This window comes from Equus caballus, chromosome 10 (genome assembly GCF_041296265.1).
Source record: "Equus caballus isolate H_3958 breed thoroughbred chromosome 10, TB-T2T, whole genome shotgun sequence".
Classification (NCBI taxonomy): Eukaryota; Metazoa; Chordata; class Mammalia; order Perissodactyla; family Equidae; genus Equus; species Equus caballus.
In genome coordinates, this window is record NC_091693.1 from 81763738 (window position 1) to 81780094 (window position 16357).

The window sequence follows — 16357 nt, forward strand, 5'->3', positions numbered from 1 at the left end:
CTTTGTGTTCATTCACCCTTCTCTAAATCATTGCAATAGAGTACTGTAGTTCCAAAACAATTTTTAAAAAATTGTCAATAAACCACAGCTGCCCACCCCAACCTCCAGACACAGCAGTGGCATCTCTCCTAAACAAGCCTTAACTTGTCAACTTCTCCCTCATTGAGAGTAGTCCAACATCGTCCAGTGTGCTAAAGGAGAATCTACGAAAGGTCACTTCCCCTTGCTCACTATAGTCAATTGGGCAAATTCACATTTTCTCCCACTTAAATTCATTATCTTTTCGTCATTTCCATGACTATTTCCCTAAAATATAGGCCAGCCATTTGGTAGCTGTTCCTCAATTGGATTCTCTGATGTTTATTCATAATTGGATTTGGGTTATGTGTATTTGGCAGAAATATCACCTAATTACTACTGTGTTCTTCCAGTGCATCAGGTAAAATAGAACGCAATTTTAATTTGTCTCATTACTGATGATGCCCATTTTCTTCACTTAATTAAAGTGGAGTCTGCCAGATTTCCCCAATGAAATCATACTCTTTTCCTCTTTGTATTTATTATATATTTATATTTTATTTATATGTGCATTAATATTTTTATTTGTTTTTATTGCTTATGTTTCATGTTTGTTACTTATATTTATTATATTTGTTCATGTTATGTATATTATATGTATTATGCACTATATATGCGCATGTGTTATATATACATATATATGTATGCATATGTACACATTATATGTACATATATATGTATTATAGATACATATTTGGAAGATACTGCGAACCTATGTAAATATCCTATTCCTCAACAAACTTTAAATGTAATCATTCAGTTATTTATATCTCTCTATATTTCTGTTTTATTATTTTATTCCATGAGTTTTAATACTTTATTATTTATTTTACTATTCCGTTTTCCCAGTATTGGCCAGTGGAAGCCTACTTTGACAATATATTCGTCTATTTTTTTAAAACACATTATTGTTTTCTGGAATAACAAGGTACTTCAAGCTTATCTTTTCCTTTATCTGCCTCAACTCTAGAATCAGCCATTTCTCCAAGGCATCCTTGTTCCATTTATTGAAAAATGCTATTTTGAAGTCAAGATCTGAGTGGTATATGTGTTCATCATTTTTGGGATGTCTCTGCTCACAGACCCTCTCAGTAGATACATCTATCTATCTATCTATCTATCTATCTATCTATCTATCTATCTGTCTGTCTGTAACTATAATCACCTATCATCTAATTTATCTCTATTGAAAATCATGAATTCACAACCATACCTCCAATTCTAATCCAGCAGAACAGGGGTTATTTATCACACTTTTCATGTTTGTAACTCCCTTCTCTACAGTGAAAAAACTTGGCTTCTATTAGCCTTAAATGTTTATTTATTTAATTATTTTTTCTGTACATAAGTCAATCTATCATCTGTGCCACAACCTCCTCCTCTGTATGGATGTCTTCCTCACCCTCTTTGAGCTCCAATATTCTATGCTATGTGGCCTCTATCAATGAATTCCCTCTTGATACTGCTTGGGCTCTGGCTCCCTTTGCTGGGCCTCTCCTCTCAGGGAATGCATTTTTAGCCAGATTTGGACTCTGTTTTCCTATACCTGGGCCTTCCCTTTGTGAGTACACATCAACCATCCTGCTTGGGCACTGGATCTTCATGCTGGGTCACCGTGACTCCCCTTCTCCTGTCCCCAACTCTTATCTTGCCTAGTCTACCTAATGTATTATTCACTGAATTATTCGGGAAAGGAAGGGAATGAAGGAGTCTGAACTTGAAACCATTTATAACGTTTGTCTTCCTTTAAGACCTCATGTCCAATACATTAACAAATCATGTTGGCACTGCATTCAAAGTATATCCAGAATACGATTGTATTACCATTTCTATTATGGTCCAAGATAACACCATATTTCCTCTGGATGATCTCAATAGCCTCCTTACCACTTTCCCATTACCTGAAGAGTCTAGTCTCAACAGAGAAGCTAGTTTGGTCACTCTTCTGCTCAAAAAAATTTCTCTATGTTCTCCATTCCTTTCCAAGTTTAAAAAAAAAAAGTCCTTATGATGGACTACAAGATGCTACATGGTCTACTTTTTGTACCTGAGTCCTAACCCTAGGCCTCTCAAATCCATCAGTTTTCTGATTATATCTCTGACTTATTTCACCTCATTTAATGGTCTTTCTGCTCTTCCAAGAGCATAGCAGGCCTGCTCCCAGCTTCCAACCTTTGTGTGTGCTCTTCCTGGAATAGTCTTACCCCAGGTATCCTCAAGGTTCATTCTCTCTCCTCCTTTATATCTTTGTTGAAATACTCTCTTCTTAGCAAGACCTCACTGATGAACCTTTTAAAATTTTTATTTAAAAAAATAAATTTAATTTCTAAATTAAAAAAATTTAATTAAAAATGTTTAATTTTTAAATTTTGTATGCTCAATATCTTCTAGTATTCCTTATCATTTTTCCCTAAATTATTTTTTCCTTAACATTAATATTTACTGAGACTATCAGGTTTGCTTATTATCCAACTCACTGATGAGAATATAACCTCCATGAGGTCACAGATTTCCGTCTATTTTTCTGTTACTATATAACTAGGGCCTAGGACAGTGCCTCTGGTGTAGTAGGTACAGATGAGTATTTTCTGAGTGAACAATTTTTTTGTGTGTATTAAGTGTAATAAAATTTCTGATGTGTAAAATACATTAGAAATGCAAACTATTTTCTGTCTATTCTCCCTTCCTTGTTAAATGATAAATCACCCCAGGTAAGGGATCATGTATTATTCATTTCTTTTTCCCCCAAACTCATCATAATTAGAACCACACTATAGCATTCAATAAGCATTTATTTCAGTCAAGCAATAAGTAGCTTCTTGAATTAGTAGAGACATGTTGAAACATTGTCTCCTAAATTCTGTAACATTTGATAAGATTGCATGCCTGTGTTTTCTTACTTAGTCTTTACCTCTCTAACACATTGTGATATCAGTGAGTGTCTAGAGATTTCCTGCAACTATCAGCTAATAATGATTTCATTGATACAAAAAGGAATCATTGTTTTGCTTTCTTCCTTAGTTACTTTCTTGCTCTCTTGTTCATTTTCACTCCCTTAGACAGATTTCTTCGTTACACTAAGTGGTTTGCTTTATAAGTAATTCCTAGTGTTAGAAAAGAAAGAATTTACATTTAAAACAAAATTTTCCTAGATGGGCTCAGTTTGGTTAGGGAATAGAATAGTCAAAGATATTTTTATTCAGCCATATTAAAATGGAAATTTTCAACATTAGAAATACAAATCTAAATTTTTAAATTTTACAAATATTTTAGTTGGGTTTTCTGGATCCATATGCTGAGATGGAGTTTGAAGTTAATGCTTTTATAGAGGTCAATACCCTGGAAGGAAGAGGGGGGCGGAAGTAGAACTGGACAGAGATACAAGTCAAACTAGTGCAAGCCCTACAAAGTCCCAGGAACCCATCAGGGTGCTCCGGAGGGAATGTTGCTGAGGATGGGCTAACATGAGAGACTAGGATGCATGGGAGCCACAGATGTAAAGGCACTTCTTACCCAACGAAATGTTCTTTTCCATGGATCTTCCTGGGTATTTGCTAGAGAGTTCAGGGACATGGAAGGAACTGAGAAAGGCTCCTTCTTGGTGTATGCTTGGAGGAAGAGAGAGCAGCTGGAAAGGCACAATCCACTCAGATCCTTCTCCCCATATCTCCTCTATGGTACAAAATCCTTAAGCTGCTGGTGGAGAGGCAGCAAGTCCTATTGCCCTATTGCAACTTAGAGAAGGGTACAGAAAAACAAAATGAAACAAAACAGAAATCCTAGCTCTATTGGAGAAGCAGGAAATCAATCTGCATTCAGATCATTAGAAATTTCCTGCCTCCGGGGGGTACTCAGTCACTGATAAAGTCCTAGGCTGGAGACCCAGTGATGGCCTGAGTGAGACAGAGGATGAACCAGGACAGCAGAAAATGATTCTGCCCACCCACTCCAGGCTAGCAATCATCACTAATAACAAACTTCTAACATCAGAGAAGAGCAAAAACATGGAGAGAGACCTCACTGAAGCACGGACTGATGCAGAAAATACCGAAGGCTGAGGGCAGAGGAGGATCATTGAGAAAAACCCTCCAGCAACCCAGTTTCACCCTAAGCACAAGAGACACTAGAGGAATGTGAAGTCAGTGATGCACTGAGAATAATGGTAGGAGCGACAAAATCCAATTGTTGGCTAGATTTGCTCACTTCCTCTAAACTAAAAGCCTATCAGAACAAGGGGCCTGCTCACTTCCAAGCATGAACACTTTTTACCCTGATCTCTACTCTCCTATACATGTTGTTTGGCTTTCAGCCTAGAATTAAGGGTCACACATAAAAAAAGTAAGAAAAAATAACCCTCTGTCAAGAGACAAAAATATCAGCAGAATCAGAGTCTTATATGACCCAGATGTTGAAGTTATCTGGCAGGGAATTTAAATTAAACATGTTTAAGATATTAAAGCTTTTGGTGGTAAAGGTAGACTACAATATGAAAACATGAGTAATTTCAGCAGAGAGGTTTAAGACTACAAGAAAGAATCAAAGGGAAGTATTAGAAATTTTTTCAACACCACACATGTTGATAGTGGTGAAAAATCCCTTTAATGGGCTCACCAGCAGACTCTGCACAGCTGAGGAAAAGTTAATGAACTTGAAGATAGGTCAATAGAAATTACTCAAAATGAAACAAAAGAGAAAAATGAGCAAAAAGTCAGAACAGAGAGTAAAGGATTTGTGTGATAATATCAAACAATCTAACATTGGTATAAATGGCATCTCACAGCAGACAGGAGAGAGAATGGAGCAGGAATATTTGAACAGATATTGGTGGAGAATTTTCCAAAATAAAGAAAGTTATCAATCACCAGAGCTAGAAATCTCAGAGAGCACCAAGAATAAATATCTACCCCAAACACACCTAGACACACTGTATTCACACTGGAAGGAATCTAAAAATAAAGAGAACATATTGAAGGTTGCCAGAGAAAAAAGATAAATTACATACAGAAGAATAAATTTAAAGATCCCAATAGATGTCTCATCTAAAACTATACAGATAACTGGATTGTAGAGTTAAACCTGTGTACTAAAAAAAAAAAAATAAATGAATGAGAAATAAAGATGTTTTCAGTGAAGCAAACTGAAACCAAACACCACCACCACTACTATGACCATTACAGCTGGCGACAACAAAACAGAGAATCCATTACCTGCAAGACTACGTTACAAAAGAAGTTAAAGCAAAGCAAGTAAAATTTGCATATTCAGGAATTTCTCTAAAAGACAATCGCTCATTTAAATAAAAACGACAGCAATTTGTTTATCCCATATGTAAAAATAAAATTTATGACCATAGCACAAAGAAGAGAACAAAATGAGAATATTCTGGTACTACACATGAAGTAACACAATATTATTTGATGATAGACCAGTTAATTAAATTTGTATGCTGCAGTCCTTGGAGAAACCAATTTTTACCTTTAAATAGTTTGTATTTCTAAAGTAGTATGAAGTAAGTAAATAGTAGAGTTAAAATGAAATCATAAAAAGTACTCACTGCAAAAAAGGGCAAAAAGTGATAAATGTGATAAAAAAGGAACATATCTCTTTGAGCTTGGTAGATTTAACCTAAACATTTAAAATTACGTTAAATGCAAATGGTCTAATCATAAAAGTTCAAGACTGTGATTGTTTGGATAAAAAAAATCAAGACCCAATCATATGGTGTAAACATAAAATAACGATAAAGATCATGGAAGAAAATGATCAAGAGATTAATATGTTAAGAATTTCCAGTCTCTAAATTTTTCTACTCAAAAATTTGTTTTTTCCTAAAGCAGTAGTGCAAATATGAGAACACAAAAAAAAATGGAAAGCATTTTTGGAGTCATTTTTTTCATGGATTTTTTAGGCTATATATATCCCATAAACTTAACCATCATTATAAAGTTTAAGAAATAATTTGTCTGGGGCCAGCCTGGTGGCATAGTGGCTGAGTTAGCACACCTTCACTTCAGCAGCCCAGGGGTCATGGACGTGGATCCTGGGTGCAGACCCACACCCTGCTGATCAAGCTGTGCTGTGGCAGCATCCCACATACAAAAAGTGAAGGAGAATGAGCAGAAATGTTGGCTCGGGGGCAGTCTTCCTCCAGCAAGGGGAGGGGGATTGGCAGCAGATGTTAGCTCAGGGCCAATCTTCCTCACAAAAAAGAAAAGAAAAGAAATAATTTGTCTGAACCAATAATTCACTTCAATATTTTTCCTTATTTGATCTGAACCGCAGATGTAGGTGGGCATCTGTGAATAGTTTGCACATGACTGTTCAGTCCATATGTTCTTTTCTGAAAATAACCCACTTATTGTCTGTGTAAAATGGAGGATTATTGCCAATTATTTTTATGCTATGACTGTGTTAGTCGTTGTCCACAGTTTCATTGGAGCTAGCATGTACAACTAGAAGGTAAACCAATACAGCGGGTACGTGCCACCAAACAAGCTCTGTCTTTAGGAAATTTACATTCTGACAAGGGTAGGTCAGTTAGTTGTAGGCTGTGAGTGCATAACTTGTAAACTGATGTAGGCTCTAGAACTTTGGGGAGAAATGATGATGATTCATGCTCAAATGGAGCAAAGGAATCAGTCTCTATATAGCAAGGGAAGAATAGATTCAATGCACAGAGAGAAATAGAAATGAGTTCTCAGAAAGTTCAAGAAATATAAAGGGCACTTTATTTGGTTCTTGATGAGTTTTTAGCTCTTGGTTCTAATATCTAATAAAAACCATTTGCCCTTTCATCCCACTGTTTTCATGCAGTATTGTACTACATATAAATCCTCTTCCTTTTTTCCTTAATTTACTTTGCCTATTTCACTCCATAAAGCTAAATTACTTTAATTTTTAATTAGTAATATAATCACTAATCAAGATACTGCCAACTATCATTTCTAATATGGAACAGAACAATTCCTACTGGATTAAAGCCATCAGTAGAAAACATATGTATTATTTTGTAACGATATACTCAGAAATTTGTCATGTGTTTATTGCATTGCAACCACAAATGTGCCATTTTCTTATAGCTATCCTTGAACACATATATTACAGAACAGAAATAAAGGCCTCTAAATGATATCCATGTCTGAACCCCCAGAACACATGAATAGATTAACTTACACAACAAAAGAGATTTGCAGATGTGACCGAATTGGAATCTTGAGATGGGAGCTTGTCCTGGGTAATTTGGGTGGACCTGTTATAATCACAATGGTCCCTATAAGCAAAAAAATGGAGTCAGAACGGTCAGAATCAGAGAGATTTGAAGCCACTACGCTACTGGTTTCAAGGATGAAAGAAAGAGCCATGAAGCAAGGACTGAAGGCAGGCTCTAGAAGCTGCAAAAGACAAGAGAATTGATTGTACCCTTCAGCCTCCAGAAGGAACCCAGACCTGTCAGTACTTTGATTTTTGTCCGGTGAAATCCATTTCAGACTTGTGATCTCCAGCACTATATTAAAAAATATAATACATTTGTGTGGTTTTAAAGCCTCTGAATTTGTGGTCATTTGTTATAGTAGCAAAAGGAAACTAATACAAAAGTTATTAGCAAATGAAGATTTCTATGAATGATAGAGCTGCTGTAATTCAATATGGGTATACTTTGTGGTTTTGTATTCCTGAAGTTTATGCTATAGTAATAATTTATTTATTTATGTATTTATTTATTTAAAGATTGGCACCCGAGCTAACATCTGTTGCCAATCTTTTTTTGGTCTTCTTTTTCTTCTCTCCAAAGCCCCCCTGTACATAGTTTTATATCCTAGTTGTAGATCTTTCTGGCTCTGCTATGTGGGGCACTGCCTCAGCACGGCCTGATGAGTGGTGCTAGGTCTGTGCCCAGGATCCAAACCAGCAAAACCCTGGGCTGAGAAGCAGAGCACGTGGACGTAACCACTCAGCTACTGGGCCAGCCACCCTGTCTCTTCTTAAAGGAAAGAAATTTTGCCCTCTGTGACCCTGAAGTACTCTAAAAATATAGACTAGAAAAAGAGATGCTCAGAACACAATTTTCTAACTTTGAGAGAACTAATAACTTCCCAAAACATTGATAAATCAGGTAATACATTATAAACTAATAGTTCATTTTTAAGCGTTTTAGAAATCCAAATATCCTTTTAAAATCTTCTGCCTCTTGACTACTGACCATGAAAATCCATTCCTTCAAATTTTGTGAACTTAATTTAGGTAGAACAAAATCCAAAAGTCCAAGAAACTTTTATGACCTTTATTAATTTAACAGCATTTGTCAGTTATTTAACCCAATCTACATTGGGAAGTTAAACTTTAATTATTATTAATGTTAATTCCATAATTATTAATTAAGTAAATTAACAGCAACATTAAATCAAATTTTAAAATATGGGCACAGACAGTGACAAAATTAAGCAAACATGCAAAGACTAATCTTTGAGAATACTGTTCCTTGAGAAATTATCATTATGGATAAATTTTGAGAAGCAGTTAATTAAAAAAGTGAAGGATGAATTCCAAAATCTCTAGAAACAGTTTCCTTGCAACTTTTACCTTCATTAAAGTTTTCCATACAGTAAAAGACAATGTTCCTAGAAAAATAAAGATATTTAAAAGTTGTAGGTAAAATTTTAATTTTTATTCCAAATGTTGAAATCATTTAAAACAAAATTTAATTTAGTTAGTATGAAATCAGCATGTTTTCATATTCATTCTTAATAAAACATAGTTCGCTATTTAAAATTAGTTTATGCCTTCACATTCAAACTTATAAGATACATAAGTAACTAAAGAGAATAATGAATACAGCAATGATTAAAGAAATGAAAACTCATAAAAAGTGAAGTGATATTTTTCACATATCAGACAGTTGCAAATTAAAAAATTTACTAATACTACTTTTTGGTGTCTTTGCAGAAACTTGAGCCTTAATAAACAGTTTGTGTTGTTTTGTTTTGTTTTTATTTTGACATGGATAGAATCTATAGCACATTCTTTAACTGCCATTTGGCAATACCTGGCCCATGAATTCATTCCTAGTAATTTAATGTGTCACTATTCTAACAAATTAGACTAATGAAAGAACACATTGAATGGCACCTTTGCATTGCCTGAAACTGGAGAGAATATAAATCCATTCAGTGGAAAGCTGTTATTTAAAGAGAATGATGTCTGTCAATATTTGCTGACTTGCTAATTTCTCAAATATACATGGTTAATGAAAAAGATATAGCACAGAGCAGTGCCATTCCTATCATGTCTTCTATGCAAACAACACAATTTTGTCAAATAATTTATTCATTTATTTATAGTCACTAATTTATGTGAATACGTTTTTGTAGAAGTGATTCTGAAACTTTAAAAAAATTTATCAGGCAAGAAATCAAGGTATGAGGTTAAGAGATGATTATGAAAGAGTAAGTTTTATTTACATTGAATAACTTTCTGTAGTGTTTTAATTTTTAATAAAAGTCATATGGAATATATTTTAAAAATAACTATAAATAAAATTATAGCCATAAAAATGACATTATTAAGAAATGGAGAAGTATTTAGTAGTGGTGTGAATTTTGAGTGGAACAAACGTGTTCAGAATGGATTGGTCAGTTAATGAGCAAGAAAGAAAGATACAGAAGTTTTGAACCTGGACCTACTGTTCTTTTCCCGCTATTGATTCTCTGTCAGGAAAATCATGTTTATTTCCCATGGTTTTGTTTCATGAGCAGCTATTTTCCTTAACATCCCTGGCCCTTTGCCTCTCCGTGGAGGTTCCTGATGGGTGGCTGACAATTGGTTGGAGCTTATTTATCAAAAGTCTCAAGAGTCAGGAATCACTCTTTCCCCCATATTATTTTACTAGCAGTGAGGCAGGGAGACCATAAAAGTAAGTGGTCTATTCCTTAGACTACACTTTCCCTTGCGTGGCTTTTCCCAATTCTGGTCGAGGTACATAAATAATTACTTAAAAAAATGCCAGAATAATGAAGACTTGAAATCTCAAAAATATCAAGCTATAAAGGTTAAAATACAAGGAAATTCAACCCAGTTTCTGGTGCAAAACAAAATCTTGAATTTTCTGTTGTCAAAAATGTAGCTGAATATTATGTTAAAAAGTTTGTTCAATATATGTTTACTGACTATAAACAAAATGTGTTCAATAGCAAAAATATTTTTATTAATGATATTATACTTACTATTAGTTTTTCTATACTTGTGTTAATTAAAAATATTTCAGCACTGTTTCTGAATTCTGAGCATTGTGAGCACGCATTTAGTACAGGAAGCTAGGAAGCAAGATAGCTAGTTTAACTATACTCCAATTTGTCATTTTTTCTTTTTCTTTTTATTGTAACCTATAGAGAAAATTCAAAACTCCTTAACAAATCTAAAGTTAATTTTAGTAAAACTAAAGCTTAAAAAAATCTAGAAATCTCTTATATACAATCTTTAAATGAAATCAAGTCTAACCATCCACTCAGTCCCTCACTCATTACATGCTAGGACGTCAGAATTTGTTTATATCATCTGGGCCTAGATTGTACTTTGTATATCTAACAATGTGGCAAAGATGACTGGCAGATCAACAGATTTTGTGATTTCTCTGTCGGTGGAGCTCAGACAAGGATTAAATTTCCCAAGTCCCTTCCATTCCCCATCTAGTGGCGCCGTATGACTATTCTTGACAAAAGTATGTGAGATCAAGTTATGTTTGTTGCTTCTGGTTCTAGGCCTTAGAAAAGGGACTCCCCTTTAAGCTCTCTAATTCCGTTAATTTTTTAATGGGAGCACAATGGTGAAGTTGTGAAGATTGATGGAGCCACAGAGGGAAGGATCCTGGGTCCCTGAATTATCATGGAGGAAAGGCTCCTGTTAGTTCAGTAAACATCCTGAATCATCATGTGAGCCAGAAATAGAATGCTATTGGGTTTTGCCATTACGATTTGAAGGTTTATTTATTAAAACAGCAAGTATTAGCCTGAGAAATGCATGCACAATTTTTAAATTTAATATACAATGTATTCATTTTTATTTTGACTCAGATCTTATTTTCTAATTTTGCTTTAAGAAATAGAAATTAAACACACACACATATATGTGTGTATACATGTATGCACCCATATTAATATATATTTATAAAAATATATAAATATATATTTTTTCCTCAGTAGAACAAGGGTAAATGGTACCTGGGAAATAGAAGAAAGTAATTTTCAAATTTACCATTATGTTTTCGACTATTAGTAAACCTAGGATTTGGAAAATTTAGAGAAATATACCTCCTCCAAAATGGGAATTTTGAGGGGTCAGATTTCTTTGTGTCTATAACTTGCAGAACTGAATAAGGAAAGTTCCTGTAACAATTTATTTCATGGTTCTGTTAATCATGGCAAGTGTCATTATCATGCTTATTACATTTTTCACTTAAAAACAAACCAAAATAAAATAAAATAGTAAAACTTATCCAAGAAAGAAATAAAGATTCCTATTACCTTCTGGCCGAACTAAGATGCAGTGATATTGATCTGCTGTCTTTGTGCAAGGACCTCAGAGGAGAGGACATTCCAAGAGAGGAAAAGACTATAACATGTGCTCATTAAATAAAACCTGTCATAAGCCCACAAGGATTATTGTTAAAATTTTGAAAGAGATACCTATAGGAAGTCAACATTTCCTTGTTTAGATAGCCTGCTGTAATGATTTATAATTATGATTCTAATGTTATTTCATTACCTATGAAATCAACACAACGTATAGAAATTACAAAAAAATAATGACTTGAGGTCTCTTACCTGTATATTCATGCACTTTGCGGATAAAATTTAGAGCAAGCAGGACTGTGTTCTGAAAGCCAGTAAAGTCCTTGATGAAAGGGGCTATATCCCCACTAGCAAGCATCCGTGTCGGCAGGCCCTTCTGGAATTCATACATTCTAGTTAAAGTTGTAGGAAAGCGTGGTGGAGCTAAATAATCCACGAACAAAGCCCAGCTTCTTTCAAAATCCGCTTCTTGTTTAGAATAATATTTTAACCTAATAGACAAGTGGGGGAAAAGTAGGCATTTAGAATTTGTCTACTCAGAATTTTGCCAACTCTATTTTTAAAACAGATTTGTTCACAACTACATTGTTCTACATTTTAGAAGATAGTGTTGAATATATGGTGTTGATTTTAGCCTCTGGATCTGAACATTTGAAGAGATGTTATTAGAATTTTAAATCTGGAAATTTCCATCTTAGAAAAATATGTATTTTTAGTCAAATATTTTGTTGTTTTCATAAAGCGTACAAATTCGGTATTTGTGTATATTGGGAAATGATTACCACAAGTCTAGTTAATATTCATCACCATACGAAGGTCACAAAATTTTTTGCTTATCATGCAAAGTTTTAAGATCTATTCTCTTAGCAACTTTCAAATATGCAATATAGTATTATCAACTATAGTAGTTACTATGCTGTACCTTGCATCCCCCTGATACCTTGCATCCCCCTGAAGTATTCATTTTATCAGTGGAAATTAGAACATTTTGACCCCCTTCACCAATCTGTTCTCTGTATCTCTGTATCTGTTTGCTGTATTTGCAGCTTGTCTTTTCTTTAGATTCCACATATAAGTGAGATTATACTGTATTTGTCTTTCTCTATTTGACTTATTTCACTCAGTATAATGCCCTCAAGGTCCATTCATGTTGTTGCACATGGCAAGATTTTCTTCTTTTTTACGACTGAGTAATATTCTGTCACATATATGTACTGCATTTTCTTTATCCATTCATCAATCAATTGACACTTTTGTTTCCATGACTTGGCTATTGCAAATAATGCTGCAATGAACACGGGGGTACAAATATCTTTTTGAACTAGAGTTTTCATTTTTCTTCAGATAAATAACCAGAAGTGGAATTGCTGGATCGTATGGTAGTTCTATTTTTAATTTTTTGAAGAACCTCCATACTGTTTTCCATAGTGATTGCCCTAATTTACATTCACACTTTCTCTTCTTATTGAGAAAGAAATTTTAAATTTATAATGAATAATTTTTCATCTATGTAATCTGTATCACCTGTTCTAGCAATCTTCTGAGTATGTAAACAACTTGCTATTTTGAACCATGCTTGTTCCCTCTGAAATATTTTATACTATATGGCTTGCTTATTAGGCCCAACGTCCTTCAAGACTTCTATGGAAGTCATGAGGCTTGTTACATTTCCTCTGGCATTACTCTGATACCGACATGGGGATCTAGGTATTATGGATTCAGAAAGAAATTGGAACATATCCTGTGGTTAACCTCTGTGAAAGAAACACACCTGTGTATATGTGCTTTCTATGGAGCTATGGGAATACAGAAGATGAAATATCTACCCTGTTCTTGATTATAGAAAAACTGGTAAGCACACCATGCTTTTATCAAAACATCATAGCCAAATCTCAAATTTAAGAAAGAGAAGATATGAAACATAAGGATATTCAGTAGGGGTCATACAATCTTAATAATAGCACAACTAGACATTGCATAAATTATAGGAGAGCCAATAGCACATAGAAGATAAAAAAGAGATGTGGGCATATGTTTTCAATTCTCTTGGGTATTTACCTAGACATAGAAACGTTGGGTCATATAATAACTCTACGTTAAAATTTTGAGGAAGTGTTAAACTCTTTTTCCAAAGTGAGTGCACTGTTTTCTAACCCTGCCAGCAACATGTGAAAATTCCAAATACTCCACACCCTTCCAACACTTGTTACTGTCTGTCTTGCAGATTTTAGCCATTCTAGGAGGTGTAAAGTGCTACCTAACGGTTTTAATTTTTACTTCTCTATTGATTAATGTTTTTTAGCATCTCTTTATCTAGTTATTGGCCATTTGCATATCTTCTTTGGAGAAATACCTACTCAAATCCTTTTTCCATTTTGAAAAATTAGGTTTATTTGGTTTTTTATTATCTAATTGTGAGAGTTTAAAAATATAATTTGGATACAAGTCTTTTACAGATACACAATTTGCCAATATTTTCTCCCATTCTGTGTAATGTCTTTTGTTTTCTTATGGTATCATTTGCTGCACTAAAACTATTTAGTTTTTATGAAATCCGTTTTATCTGCTTTTTCTTTGTCTCTTGTCCTTTCAATGTCTCATCTTAGAAGAAAATTCCTAACTCAAAGTCAAAAAGCTTTATAACGGCTTCTCTAGTTTTAGGTCTTATATTTAGGTCTATGATGCGTTTTGAGTTGTTTGTTGTATTGTAGGAGACAAACTTCATTCATTTGCATGTGGATTTCCAGTTTTCCAGCATTGTCAAAAAGACTGTTCTTGGGGCCAGCCTGGTGGCACAGCAAAGTTCACGTGCTCTGCTTCAGTGGCCCAGGGTTCGCCAGTTCAGATCCCAGATGTGGGCCTATGCACTGCTTATCAAGACGTGCCGTGGCAGGCAACCCACATATAAAGTAGAGGAAGATGGGCACAGATGTTGGCTCAGGGCTAATCTTCCCCCCACCAAAAAAAAAAAAAAAAAAGAAAGGAAAAAAAGCCTATTCTTTACCCATTCAATGGTCTTACCTCCTTGTTGAAAGTCAACTTTTATTTCTGTACTTTCAGTTCTATTTCATTGATCCATATGTCTATTATTATGCAGCAACATGTTGTCTTGATTACTGTACTTTTAGAGTAAGAGATTGACAGAGATTGCATTGAATCTGTAAATAAATTCAGGCAGTGTTGCTATCTTAAAAATATTAAGTCTCCTAATCCATGAACACAAGAAGTCTTTCCCTTTAAATAGATTTTTAACTTCTTTCAACAATATCTTGTATCTTTTCAGTGTAGCCACGTTTCTCACTTCTTTTGTTAAATTTATTCCTATGTATTTTATTCTTTTTGATACTGCTGTAAATGTATCATTTAGTTAGTTTCTTAGTTTCATTTTAGGTATTTTTTATTACTTATGTATAGAAATACAACTGATTTTTGTATGTTGATCTTGTATCTCGCCAGGCTGATGAACTTGCATATTAATTATAATAGATTTTTAGTGGATTTCTTAGAGAAAAAATATTACTTCTTCCATTCCAATCTAGATTACTTTTATTTCTTTTTATTACCTAATTTTCTTGGCTAGTACCTCCACCATAATCTTGAGTAGATGTAGTAAGAATGGAAATCTTGTCTTGGTTTTCATCTTAAGGGGAAAGGATTCAGTCTTTCACCGTTATGATGTCAAGTGTGGGTTTTTCTAAATGCCCTTTAGCAGGATGAGAAAATTTTGTTTTATTCCTAGTTTTTCAAGTGTTTTTATCATGAAAGAGTGTTATCATCAAATGCTTTTTCTGTGTCTCCTGTGATGATCCTGTGGTTTTTGTCCCTTATTCTATTAATATGGTGTCTTATATCGATTGATTATCAGATACTAAAACAACTTTGCATTTATGGAATAAATCCCTATGTGGTCATGGTTTATAGCTTTTTTTGTATGTCACTGGATGCTGTTTACCAGTATAGTGTTTAGGATTTTTGTGTCTATATTAATAAGAAATGTCCGTGTGTAGTTTTCTTTTCTTGTGAAGTCCCTGTCTGGTTTTGGTATCAGAGTAATATTGTCATTTTGCTATTTGTCCTTACATCTTATGTCTTTGCCTTCTTTTCCTTTACTATCATCTTCTTTTGTGGTAAACAGATAGCTTCTAGTGCAGCTTTTTATTCCTTTGGGGTTTCTTACATTTTTTTAAAATTTATTTTCTTAGCTATTTCTTTTAGCTGATGAAATTATAATTACCACCTTAACTTAAAACAATGTAGTTCAGATTAATAGTAACATTTTAATTATTTACATAAATTTTGCTGCAGTATAGTTCAACTCTTGCTCTCCTCCTTTGTATTATTAATGTTATACTAGTTATATCTTTACACATTATAAACCCATCCAAGCAATTTTATAACTATTGCTTTGTGCAGTTGTCTTTTAAAATCAAATGGAAAACAAAAGTGATACAAGAATATACATTCACACTTCTTTTATGCTTACCTATGTAGTTCCTTCACTGAAACTGTTTATTTCTTCATGTACATTTGAGTTACCATCTTGTGTCCTTTCGACTTCAACATGGACACCTTTTATTATTTCTTGAAAGGCAAGTTTGCTAGCAATTAATTCCCTCATTTTCGCTTATCTGGAATTGTCTTAATTTCTCCTGCATCTTTAAAAGTTAGTTTTGCTGTATATATAAATCTTGGTTGACATTTCTTTTCTTTTAAAC

General features: G+C 34.0%; 1 protein-coding gene across 1 annotated transcript in view; it reads right to left on the reverse strand.

The window, feature by feature from the left end:
- C10H6orf58 (chromosome 10 C6orf58 homolog) overlaps positions 1-16357 on the reverse strand; it is a 53604-nt gene that overhangs the window by 11179 nt on the left and 26068 nt on the right. Inside the window, exons 6-7 of the mRNA XM_070223765.1 lie at positions 11895-12133; positions 7252-7348 (exon numbers count right to left, since the gene is read on the reverse strand). Coding sequence (XP_070079866.1) covers positions 7252-7348; positions 11895-12133 — 336 coding nt within the window. The remainder of the gene's footprint in view (positions 1-7251; positions 7349-11894; positions 12134-16357) is intronic.